The 13,682-nt window shown below is 41.5% G+C and overlaps 1 protein-coding gene across 3 annotated transcripts in view; it reads right to left on the bottom strand.

Annotated features, from left to right (window-relative positions):
- The window catches only part of zc3h14 (zinc finger CCCH-type containing 14), a 41,867-nt gene extending 29,122 nt beyond the window's left edge, over positions 1-12,745 (bottom strand). Inside the window, exons 1-4 of one of the 3 annotated variants that reach the window (XM_033027383.1) lie at positions 12,584-12,745; positions 5,503-5,545; positions 2,590-2,704; positions 1,210-1,250 (exon numbers count right to left, since the gene is read on the bottom strand). In XM_033027383.1, the coding sequence (XP_032883274.1) occupies positions 1,210-1,250; positions 2,590-2,704; positions 5,503-5,545; positions 12,584-12,619 (235 nt within the window). In that variant the 5' untranslated portion in view covers positions 12,620-12,745. The remainder of the gene's footprint in view (positions 1-1,209; positions 1,251-2,589; positions 2,705-5,502; positions 5,546-12,583) is intronic. The other 2 variants (XM_033027382.1, XM_033027381.1) reach the window with 2 other exon arrangements.
- Positions 12,746-13,682: the final 937 nt, after the last annotated feature.

The raw sequence follows: 13,682 nt of genomic DNA, 5'->3' as shown, positions 1-13,682 counted from the left end.
CGCGCATGTGCAGATCGATCTCTTCTCCCGCCAGTCAGTGCCACGCGGATAAGTCTCTTCCCCTATCACTCCCCGGGAAGGTCCGCCCCTTCCTGCGCCATCGCGTCTTTACTGGAGCTGAGGGTGGCCGGCGGAGGTTTCCAACTGTGCTTTCGGAGGGACCCGAAGCAGCCCAGCCTCAAGCAGCCCAGCCCGCACCAAGTAGCCCCGCCGCAAGCAGCTCAGCGTGGGAGACCCAGCCCAGCCCAGTGTCGCAGACCTAGCCCAGCCCAGAGTCGGAGATGTCGCCAAACGGAAAGCGGAGACTCTGATCTCGGCAGATAACGACCAACGACCGCTGTGAGTCCCCATCGCATCGCCAATTCCAGCCACCACCCCTCTGGTCCTCCTCGCTGCCTCCTCTCCCCCCCATGGCTCTTCCCCCGTCTTTTCTCTGAGCTCACTCCCCCCCCCCCCGCCCACACACCCCTCCCTGCACAAACCCCTAACCCCTCAGAAACACCCCCGCCCACACAACCCCCCTCCCCTCTCCCCCCCCCACAGCCCGCTGCACCCCAACCCCCCCCCCCCTCAAACCCTCCGCCCCCCAAATCCCCCCCAACAAACCCCCAAATCCCCACAACCCCCCCGCCCCCACAAACCCCCCCGACCCCACACACCCCTCCCCCCAACCCCTCTGCTCGCAAACCCCTCCCCCAACACACCCCTCCCCACATCCCTCCTTCCCCCTACAACTCCCGCCCGCATACAGACCTCCCCCCACCCCACTCCCCTCACACTACCCTCTCCTACACCTCCCCGTCCACACACACCCTTCCTCCCCTCCCACCCCACACCCCCCCGCCACACCCCACTTCCTCTCCCCCCGCCACACACCCCACTTCCCTCCCCCCCTTCCCTCTCACACATGAAGAGGACGGGGAGGGAGTGCTCTGGGATATGGGGAAATGAGTTGCGCCTGCGCAGTTAGGGGTTATGGGAGAGTGGTGGAATATTGCGTTGGGGAAACGGGTTGCGTTGGGGGAACGGGTGAGTGGTGGAATATTGCGTTGGGGAATGGGTTGCGTTGGGGGACCAGACCTCCCGTGTGACTGGGAGCCAACGGGTCCCACTTAGTCTAGTTTAATTTAAATTTGAAAATTAAAATTTGAATTAAAATTAAAATGCAGAATTCAAATTTGAATAAAAGGGATCTGGGGATATACTTACCAACTGTTACAGAGCGTAGCTTGTCAAGGACACCATGCAGCCTAAGTAAAAGGAGTACATTAAGTTCCCAGAATACCGAGTCTTAAAATATTATTTAATTTTACATACTTTTACTCAAGGTTAGGTTTCCACATAATGCATCAAATTTCTCACGGAATTTGGCAACCTAATTCAGTCACGATATGTCAGGCACCCCTGGTGTTTTAAAAATGTCTCTCCAAAAATGAACATTTCCCCAAAAGATATTGTCTTTACAGAATTACACCCATACAGAACAGAAACAGGCCCTTTGTCCCACTACATCCATGCAAGCCTTTTTGCCCACATTAGAATCAAATCGTCGAAGTCTTGCCAATTAAAGTACCCGTCTAAATGCCTCTTGAATAGAGCAATTGTAGCTGGTTTCACTACTTCTTCTGGAAGGACATCTGTATATTTTTACTGCACACGAGTTAATAAAACTAATATTGATATAGCTCTGCTGTGATTGTGATTAAACTACATGATGAAATGTCCCTTGGGCTGAATGACGCTTTATTGATCTTGATCACAGCATAAGGCTGAATTTTGAGTATCTGTCATGCCAATCATCTGATCACTGATTCAGATCAGTGATCACTGAATCATCAAATCACTGATTTAACAGAAAACTCTTTCTTTCAGGGAAAGAAAACTTTTCCACCTCAACAAGTCTCAACAAAACAATATCATAATAATTTAACTGATTATTTTCCAAAGATGCATGTGGGAAAAGGTAGGGTTCACGTTTCAGGTCACTGAACTTTTATCCAAACCAAGAGATGTCACTGTGACAAGGAAGAGGATCAGGTAAAACCAAATATAAAGTTATTTGGATAGGATAAGGAGAGAAATGATTGCATGATAGAAGTGAAACGATGAAAATATAAAGGTGAGCAATGAAGATGTATGTCAATGGTTACAGCAGAATATGTTCCCACATTCCAAAGGCAGCAGTCAAAGGCCCGTTTCCATGCTATATCTCTAAACAAGTGAAAATTTAGATGGGGTTTCAAATGAATATGCCTTAGGTCATCTTTGGAACAATGATTTGAATAAGTTCTATGTTTTAGAACATACTGATTTTATATAGGCGGCCACCATGTTAGGTGAGGGGGGGACGGGGGTACATTCTCAGAAAGCAGATCATATCACGATTTCCTAAAGTTGAACCACCTGCGCAAGCGTCAAGAATTGCAAGATGAATAAGAGCAAATTTTTGGCTTGTGCTTCTCTACCCGAATGGTTCTAACATGGGGTCCCTTTGTATTGTAAAGCACAAGCATCAAAACATATAAAACAATTATATAATGGAACAGAAAATAAATTGAAGTTTAATTAAAATATTAAAGAAATGCTTACCACAACGTAAATTTTGGGGTATTACTTCCCAAAAACAGAGCAAGATCTTCTGCCATTTGCTCTTGGCTCTTTTTATTGGCTACCATAACCATGATGTAATCTGGTAGCTCTTCATCTACAGATAGGAAGGAAAACAGTCTACACATTAGAATCACAAAGTTAAAGGAAATTGTACACTCAAAATTATAGTTATTCTATTCCACATTCCACTGTCACATCCTATTGTGCAAAGTTTCAGAAGCCTGAATGATGGCCAATGTTGCACTGTTATTTAAGTAGGGCAGCAAGGAGAACCCAGGGAACTACAGGCCAGTGGTGGGTAAGTTATTGAAGTGGATTCTAAGGGACAGAATCTACCAGCATTTTATAGACAAGGACTCACTAGGAATATTCAGCATGGCTTTGTTCATGGGAAATCATGTCTCACAAGGGTTTTTTGAAAAGACAACCAAGCAGATTGATGAGGAAGGGGTCCACGTGGTAGAACAGATTACATGGAGCTGGTTAATTCGATACATAATTGGTAATGTAGGAAGGTATGCAGCACAACATAATGGTGGAAGATGGTGCTTTTCAGACCAGAGGCCGGTGACGTGGTGTGAATCGGTGATGGGTACATTGTTGTTTGTCATTCACGGAAACAATTTAGATGAAAATGTACAAAGCATGGTTAGTAAGTTTGCAGTGGCACTAAAATAGGTGGTATAAAATAGGCCATCACAGGGTCTGACCTCCCCACCAACGAGGGGATCTACAGGTGCCGCTGCGTCAAAAAGGCAGAATTACCACTGGATTAGCCCTCCAACACCGTGTTTCTTCCCTCACGGCCTCAGGTTAAACTTTACTTCCTCATTGGTTATATTGGACAATCGCCAATAATGGACACCGTGCCCCCCTGACCCCTCCCCCCTGGTCTGTTATAGTGAGAGATTACTGTACTTGGATAGGAAATCTTTTGCGGTTCAGAGGGATATGGGCCAAACATGGGCAAAAGGGCACCTTGGATGGTGTGGACAAGTTGGGCTGAAGTGCCTGTTTCCATGCTGTATTAGTCTATTACTTTTTTTAAATTCACTAAAATCAACCCGAGAATCTCGTTCCTTGATCTCCCCATTTCACTGGTATCAAAGTTGAACACAACCTCCAGCAGTTGGTCAGTGTGGGTAAGCTGGGTCAAAGGGCCCATTTCCACGCTATGAATTCACTGAAGACACAAGGAACTGCAGATGCTAATTTACAAAAAAAGACAGAAAGTGCTGCAATAACTCAGCGAGTCAGACAGTATCTCTGGAGAACATGGACAGATGATGTTTTGAATCTCTCTGGTGAACATGGATAGGTGACATTTCGGGTCATCTATCCATGTTCTCCATAGATGCTGCCTGACCAAGTTACTCCAGCACTTTGTGTCTCCAGCAGTTAACTTTGCCCCCAGAGTATGCTGCAAGAGCTCAGTGATATTCTTGTTTTTGCACCAAATTCAAAATAATCAGAGACGTGTAAAACAGAATCTTTTGGCCCACTGTGTTCATGTTGAACGAGGAAAGTTTAATTCCATTTTCCAGCTCATAATCTGCATCTTCATAGATTATTCAAGTATTCCCCCAAGTATCTTTTAAATGTAATGAGGGTTTAAAGCGTTAACACCCTTTCAGGCAACAAATTCCACACCCCACTACTCTTGGGGTGAAGACCATCTTCTTTAGCCACGGGTGAGAATTCTGAAGATTAGAAGGTGGCTTATATTATACCATTATTTAAGAAGGGCAACAATGACAAGCCGTTGTTGACATTGAGTCAGGTGGTTCTTCAAAAGGTCATCTATTGTAGGAATACCCAAGAAGAGCATGACAACCAATCTCAATGACTACCATCTTGTAGCACTTCCATCTACCATAATACAGTGCTTCAGAGAGGTTAGTTATGGAGAGAATCAACCCCTGACTCAGAAATTACTTGGATCCACTTTGCCTATAGCCACAATGGGTCAACAGCAGATGCTATCTCACTTGCTTTCCACTGTGCTCCGGACCATTTGGATAACAGGATCACAAATGTCAGCTCCTAATCATTGAGATGCTCCTGTGCAATGGTTCTTGAGGAGTAAGCGCTGTTGCCAATTCGTATTGATTGTGGTATGCTGATGAGAAAGTCGAGGATTCAATTATGTCTGGATGGGCAGAGACACAGTTTGCCGAGTTTGATGATAAGTTTGTTGGGGACGATGGGGTTGAACACCAAGCTGTAGTCAATGAACAAGAGACATGCTGTTGGGAGCTAGGAAGTGACCTTCGAATTAGTTTTGTGAAGTCCCCAGTTATAATGGGAAAGGTGTTGGGATACGTAGTCTGGGGTTTGTTGACCATGTCATGCAACTTCTCCACTGCTAGCCAAACCCCTTCCTAGGGCAGATGTAGACTGCAGTCAAGATGAATTCAGGCGAATTCCCTTGGGAGATGGAAAGAACAGCACTTCACTGTTAAATGTTGCAAGTGCGGGAAGCAGGAGTTGCTAGCACGAAAGGTTTATCATTAGAAAATAGGTGCAGGAGGAGGCCATTCGGCCCTTCGAGCCAGCACCGCGGACGCTGCTGCCTCTCCCTTTACCCAAAGACACTGACCAGTCCAAGTAGATCAAGAAATCATCAGGCTGGAGGGCCGGAAAGCTGCAAATGAGCCATGTCTCTGTGAAACGTTCCTTTATGCTCCCTTGATAAAGCAACCAAATAGCAGATTTCCAATTAAAATGTTACATTTCTTCCATCAGCAACATGGGGCAACTGAAATATAATTCAGAAAAAAATTGAACTTTTCCTGTTGCGCTAGAGTTTCTCTCCGAAATTGTGCAGAGCTTTAAAATTTAGATATGCATTAGTACTAACGGTTTAGATATGAAGCATCATTATAAGCTTACCTGCATAAGCCCCAAGCTCTTGCAGTTTTCCCTTAATGGCAGTCTGAAAGTTAAATACGAGTTAATATAGTTGAGCAGATCTAATACCAGAAGTCTACATAACATTATAAACAAAATATTGCATCTATGAATTATATATAAAAGAATACATCTTGTATTTGCACAGTAACTTCAAGAATTCAGTCTCAGTCATTGAGTACTGGGTGAGGGAACAATTCCAGAAAGAAAAGTGGGAAGTGAATTTTTGCCTACACTCATACGGATATCATTTAGGAAAACTTAGAATTTTTTTTGAATAGTGTTATAATATTAAGAATTTCTGTACATAGAAACTTATCGATTAAAACAGAGTGCAGTGTTTGCTCTATTCTGGACAGCTCATAACATTTTACTTTTCACCTCCCTTTGCCAAGGATCTCACACTATGTAAAATCTAAACTGTTGGAACAATTAATTCCTTACATAACTGACATGTTCTGCAAAAATAAAACATTTGAGGCCAACTTAAAACATAGGCATTCGCTCAAACATTCTGTCACCATCAACTTATGTGTAGCAGCAGCACTGCAAATGGATGAAGATATGAGTCTAAGTGAGGTCTTTCAACAGTAAAGTGACAAATACATGCATATTTGGCATTTAACGGAGGACAGCTGCCAAGTCACGTTCAAATGGTAATTATACCTCAACCATCTGGTCTTCTGATCAGATGCCCCACCCCCTAACTGCTTTTCCACCTAACTCTTTCTCATAAAACCCAACCTTCTCACCTGGATGTTCATCTTCTTCCCTTAAGTTTCTTAATTAAAGTATTACTTGAAAGCAAGCTGTTGAAAATTAATGCTATATGTTGAATACAATACATCATTTCAAAAAGTTACCGACCTTTCAAAGAAACTATTTTTCGTTATACCAACATTCATGCGCGTAAAAATGTTTTTTTTTTGTAATAGAAACAGAAAAAATACTGTATAACTGGAGGATCTACCATGAAACATTATTGCTCAGTAGTAATCAAAAAGCCAAAAAAAGTGAAGGTGGAAATCTCAACTAAGAAAAGAAAATGCTGGAAATAATCAACAGGTCAGGCAGCATTGGCGGAATGATTTAACAAATCAGGTCAATAACCTTTCATTAGAGCCAACCTGCTGAAGAGTCACTGATCAAGTCTTAACTGTTTCTCTCTTCACAGATACTGCCTATTTTACACGTTTCCAGCACTTTCTGTTTTTATTGAATCCACTGTGCTCCCATATAGCTGAAAACTATCCATGTGAAAGCAACTCCATAGAATTTCAGCTCTGGCATTCAGGACAAAAAAACAAGTGACATTAAAAATGACTCCCACCCACCCTGGCAAAAAGAAAAATCTTAAAATACTTGAGCTGATCATGTATTGTATTGTCTTTCTGCTGACTGGTTAGCACACAACAAAAAGCTTTTCACTGTACCTCTGTACAAGTGACAATAAACTAAACTGAAAACAGCTAGTTATCCGATAAACACCTTTGAGAAGTTAGCATTTTTAAAAGAACGGCCCTTCAGCTTTTCAAAGTTTTGTGCATTGATGCTTCCATTTCCACCATTCCATACTGTAGTAACCAGATCCATTATACTTTTGTCAAGTTTTGCACTCATTTTAGAAATATTAAATTAGTAGAACCAAAATAAAGCAAGGTTTAAATGCAAGGTTTAAAACTAATGAAAACTGAGCCAACTGGCTCTTCATCATTGGGCCATATATGTGATTATGACATGGATATTGTCTTCGCTGTAATGACATCATAAAAATAATAGTAACTTCTGGCATATACACATATGCAGTTAAGCATGAAAATCTAGCAAAAACTGCGAAGATTGGTGTATTTATTGCCAAATTCAGGACATTAAATGCTACTCGTGTGCAATTGCAGTATGTGCAACATGTACTCTTTCCCCGTACCCTCCAATTAAGCGACCTTCAAGGATGAACAACAATTAATTTGCCCTTCCAATCCAATAAATTATGTTCTAGAGTTCGCAATTCATTCAAAGAAACCAAACAAAGACTAGATAACAGCTTTGCAGAGCACCTGCATTCAGTCTACAGTTCTATTTTGTTTTCATATTGGAACTTTATCAGTTTTTTTATTGCCTTATTCCCTAAATTCAGTTAGGATCAGATTAATCTCTACTGATCCAGTTTAACATTTACGATTGGACCAATTGGCTGTAGCTTGGTGCTTTGGTGGACAACCACTGACATTCAGCCAGTCTGATGTAATGCATCCAGACTTGTAGAGGGACCCATCATAAATCTAGAATTAACTTAATGGTAAAAACCAGCACACCTGTCATACTGTTTCATCACAGGAAGCTGCACGAAGGAATCCTACTCCAGGCAGAGCTGGTGCAAGATTTCTTCATCCAAATGAATAGGCACCCTCAAACAAATTAGGAGGATTTATTTTTATTAAAATTTAATTTTTTAACCATTTATCATGTTTGAAATTACTTATTTTAAAACAATCATCTTTATTTTCATAATAACTTTCTCATCCTTCATCAATTCTAACATGTGAATGGGTACCAAGTTTTTGTACATTGATAAAGGAAATAATTACTTCCTTTACAGACATGGGTCATATGCTTGAGGTGAGAGAATTGTACAGCTCAGAAGGAATTTTTAAATCTCTGGTGTCCAGCTGATTTACGAGAATTTTTTAAATCATAATTTGGGATTATTACAATCTCAATGCAATTTCTCATTATTTGGTTTATCATAAGGTATTCTAAACTGTGAATAAGTTTTGCCTTAACTGCGTCTGCTGCAAGGAGAATAATCATTTTTTCCATTCTTTCAACATAACTAACCTTCCTCACACCAGGTATCATCTGGTAAACTTCCATTGTTCATTCTAAAACCACGACTTCCTTCCGAAAATACAGTAAGTTTACTCAAAACAATTGTAATTGAAGTCTAAGCAATGATTTGTGAAGGTTTGATATGACTTTTGTGTTTTTATATTCAATGCTTACACTTACATTGCCAAGTTCCATAAAACTTGGTAATCCTGCATGCTCATGTCAGACATGAGTTTATTGTCACATGTACCGAGGTAGAGTGAAAAGCTTTTTGTTGCCTGCTAATCAGTCAGCAGAGACTGCACATGATTACAATTGAGCCGTCCAGTGTACAGATACATTATAAAGGGAATGACATTTAGTGCAAGATAAAATTAAGTAAAGTCTGATCAAAGATAGTCTGAGGGTTTCCAATGAGGTAGATCTTCCAGACTAGATTTTCCAGACTATTGTATATTTATTTTACATCAATATTCAAACATACTTTTAATTAACTCTCTTTTTAAAAAAAAAGAAATTGCATGGTATTATAATTAATTTTCCATTGAACATGCTAACTGGATGTGCGAGTCAGAGGGGGCTCTGGTAACCAGAGCTCCATTGAGTTGGACAGTGGATGCATTAGTGATCATTTTTCAAATCTCTTTAGATTCTGGAGTAGTTCCTGAGGATTGGAGGGTAGCGAATGTAACCCCACTTTTTAAAAAGGGAGGGAGAGAGAAAACTGGGAATTACAGACCAGTTAGTCTAACATCGGTAGTGGAGAAAATGCTAGTCAGTTATTAAAGATTGAATCGCAGCACATTTGGAAATAAATAATTGGACAAAGTCAGCATGGATTTATGAAAGGTAAATCATGTCTGACGAATCTTATAGAATTTTTTGAGGATGTAACTAGTAGAGTGGATAAGGGAGAACCAGTGGATGTATTATATCTGGACTTTCAGAAGGCTTTCGACAAGGTCCCACATAAGAGATTAGTATACAAACATAAAGCGTTGGGGGTTCAGTATTGATGTGGATAGAGAACTGGCTGGCAGACAGGAAGCAAAGAGTAGGAGTAAACGGGTCCTTTTCAGAATGGCAGGCAGTGAATAGTGGGGTACCGCAAAGCTTGGTGCTGGGACCCCAGCTATTTACAATATATATTAATGATTTGGACGAGGGAATTGAATGCAGCATCTCCAAGTTTGCGGATGACACGAAGCTGGGTGGCAGTGTTAGCTGTGAGGAGGATGCTAGGAGGCTGCAAGGTGACTTGAATAGGTTGGGTGAATGGGCAAATGCATGGCAGATGCAGTATAATGTGGATAAATGTGAGGTTATCCACTTTAGTGGGAAAAACAGGAAAGTAGACTATTATCTGAATGGTGGCCGATTAGGAAAAGGGGAGATGCAACGAGACCTGGGTGTCATGGTACACTAGTCATTGAAAGTAGGCATGCAGGTGCAGCAGGCAGTGAAGAAAACTAATGGTATGTTAGCATTCATAGCAAAAGGATTTGAGTATAAGAGCAGGGAGGTTCTACTGCAGTTGTACAGGGTCTTGGTGAGACCACACCTGGAGTATTGCGTACAGTTTTGGTCTCCTAATCTGAGGAAAGACATTCTTGCCATGGAGGGAGTACAGAGCAGGTTCACCAGGCTGATTCCTGGGATGGCAGGACTTTCATATGAAGAAAGACTGGATAGACTCGGCTTGTACTCGCTAGAATTTAGAAGATTGAGGGGGGATCTTATAGAAACTTACAACATTCTTAAGGGGTTAGACAGGCTAGATGCAGGAAGATTGTTCCCGATGTTGGGGAAATCTAGAAAAAGGGGTCACAGTTTAAGGATAAGGGGGAAGTCTTTTGGGACCGAGATGATAAAAACATTTTTCACACAGAGAGTGGTGAGTCTCTGGAATTCTCTGCCACAGAAGGTAGTTGAGGCTAGTTCATTGGCTATATTTAAGTGGGAGTTAGATGTGGCCCTTGTGGCTAAGGGGATCAGGGGGTATGGAGAGAAGGCAGGTACGGGATACCGAGTTGGATGATCAGCCATGAAGGGCTGAATGCCCTACTCCTGCACCTAATTTCTATGTTTCTATGACAGGACTGTGCCAAACATCCTCTAGCAAATCCTCAGGATGGCAAAATAATCAGAGAGCAGATTATTGGAGTTTTACAGTAAATGGGATATTTTTTTCATTGTCTTTTTCAGCTGCCATGTAAAAAAATATGCACCCCTTATCGTGCTTTCACAAAATAGTACCAATTAAATGATTCAAAATTATTTCAGAGTTTAATATTGCCACACTTATCTACATTGACTTGCAACAGCTGTGTGTCTGTAAATATATGTGCATGTTTTCCCGATGTCAGTTAATCCAATTACTATTTTGCCAAATGTGGTCTCATGTACAAACTTCAAAACAGTACCACCTATATTCAACAATTTTTGTTAAAAATTGGAGCAGCTCACTCCATTTATCTGACGTCAGAGCCAATACATTCTATTCCTGCTTAATTATACTCTCAACTTACCAACATCTCTTTACATATACCAATCATCAAACAGCAGTTTACAAAGTGCAAATAAATCAACAGAAAGGTATAGCAAATCAGAAAGCAAACCAAATAAGCATAATGATGAAGAAAGATCAATAAAATAGTTTGTACAATGTTTAAGCCATAAATATAATTAAATGGAATTATGAAGATAAAATAATAAATTGGGAAAATAACATAGGAAAGACAATGACAAATTGTAAAGTAAAATCTGTTGATAGAGAACTTTAGCCTTGCGAATTCCACGCATGTTGATCCATTCATTTTATTTAATTAACTTCCTATGGTTCGATTTGAACTCATGCCTCTGGAACAACAGTCCTGAGCTACAGTTGCTTGTCCAGTTGATAAATCTCAATGTTTCTTTGCTCCCAGTCGAATTTGATAACACTCATTAAAGGTAGTTTAAGCTGGGAGTATAGAAGCTGGGATGTAATGTTAAAATTGTACAAGGCTTTGGTGAGACCAAATCTAGAGTATGGTGTACAATTTTGGTCGCCCAATTATAGGAAGGATGTCAACAAAATAGAGAGAGTACAGAGGAGATTTACTAGAATGTTGCCTGGGTTTCAACAACTAAGTTACAGAGATAGGTTGAATAAGTTAGGTCTTTATTCTCTGGAGCGCAGAAGGTTAAGGGGGGGGACTTGATAGAGGTCTTTAAAATGATGAGAGGGATAGACAGAGTTGATGTGATCAAGCTTTTCCCTTTGAGAATAGGGAAGATTCAAACAAGAGGACATGACTTCAGAATTAAGGGACAGAAGTTTAGGGGTAACATGAGGGGGAACTTCTTTACTCAGAGAGTGGTAGCGGTGTGGAATGAGCTTCCAGTGGAAGTGGTGGCGGCAGGTTCGTTGGTATCATTTAAAAATAAATTGGATAGGCATATGGATAAGGGAATGGAGGGTTATGGTATGAGTGCAGGCAGGTGGGACTAAGGGGAAAAAGTTGTTCGGCACGGACTTGTAGGGCCGAGATGGCCTGTTTCCGTGCTGTAATTGTTATATGGTTATATGGTTAAAGGCCTTTAGAAAATTTGGCATTTGACAATTCCTATATAAACGTATTGTTGAATAGCTGGATCTAGATAAAATGTTTATTTGAAGTGGGGGTAGAATAGAAAAGTAGTTTGAGCGAAAATAAGTTAGGTGCTTCAACTGGAAAGTACCCAAGTGTGACTGTAAAATGAGTTTTAACTTTTTTTTGTCCAGCACGCATACAGACCAAGCTCTTTTACCGACGTGTACAAATCCAAGCATTTGCCACACAGCTGCTGTTTGTGAATTTGTACCCCACACCAAATCATGGAAACACAGTGCGAGACTAAATGGTTTAAACGTAAAAATAGAACATACTTGAAATAAGACCAGCCACTTATTATAATATTAAGCAAAACAATTTCGGGTTAAATTAGAAAAGGGCTATTCGCCGTGTTTCCCACCCCCCACGTACCCAGTGTTTTTATTATTTCGACAACCACAGACCTCTCTGTAGCTGAAGCGCCGAACCCCGAAATGGAGACCAAGCCTCGCCGTCAGTGAAAAATAACTTCCCCGCAGACGGCGTGGAGGCCTCGTTAGTAAATTTGCTGGAGTTTAAGCCCCAGTGTCGGCCCCGAGAGCGGGCCTCGGCCGCACCGGTAACCTGCCTCCTAATGGAGGCTCCGGCCACGCAGCACTTACTCTGATCTTGCGGCTGATTTCTGTCCCTATTTCCATTCCGGGTCACTAATCGGCGGCGGCCACCGCTCACTCGCTCGCTCCCGCAGCAACAGCAGGGTGCATCAACCGGCTCCTCCGGGAGGGAAGGACGGAACTGCATTCAGGTCAAACTTACCCCCGCCACTGCACCCGGATTGCGCTCAGTTAACATTTCGAAATGCAGCAACGTTTCGCGAACACATTTCACTACTGATACATTCACAAAAATATCAAACGAACTAAACTGAAAATACGGCTAATGTAAAATGTTACACGTCTGCGTGAGTAGGGTTGATCCAGATGTACTGCACAAATTAGAAATAAAATAAAAGGATAGTGGAACTACTACTAGCAGGTCAAATGGCATCTGGAGAAAAACAGTGCTAATGGCTCATGTCTGGGATTTTAAATGTGTATATTTTAATGCTAGGAGCATTCATTAGGATGGAGAGTGACATTGTTAATTCAGAAACAATGGTTCTGAACTTAAAGAAAGATAACTTTGAGGGTATGAGACGTGAATTGGCCAAGATTGACTGGCAATTAATTCTAAAAGGGTTGACGGTGGATATGCAATGGAAGACATTTAAAGACTGCATGGATGAACTACAAAAATTGTTCATCCCAGTTTGGCAAAAGAATAAATCAGGGAAGGTAGTACATCCGTGGATAACAAGGGAAATCAGGGATAGTATCAAAGCGAAGGATGATGCGTACAAATTAGCCAGAAAAAGCAGCATACCGGAGGACTGGGAGAAATTCAGAGACCAGCAGAGGAGGACAAAGGGCTTAATTAGGAAAGGAAAAATAGATTATGAAAGAAAACTGGCAGGGAACATAAAAACTGACTGCAAAAGATTTTATAGATATGTGAAAAGAAAGAGATTAGTTAAAACAAATGTAGGTCCCTTGCAGTCAGAAACAGGTGAGTTGATCATGGGGAACAAGGATATGGCGGACCAATTGAATAACTACTTTGGTTCCGTCTTCACTAAGGAAGACATAAATAATCTGCCGGAAATAGCAGGGGACCGCGGGTCAAAGGAGTTGGAGGAATTGAGTGAAATCCAGGTTAGCCGGG

This window comes from Amblyraja radiata, chromosome 9 (genome assembly GCF_010909765.2).
Source record: "Amblyraja radiata isolate CabotCenter1 chromosome 9, sAmbRad1.1.pri, whole genome shotgun sequence".
Classification (NCBI taxonomy): Eukaryota; Metazoa; Chordata; class Chondrichthyes; order Rajiformes; family Rajidae; genus Amblyraja; species Amblyraja radiata.
The sequence above is the reverse complement of the archived record's forward strand: the minus strand, read 5'-3'. Positions and strand labels throughout refer to the sequence as shown.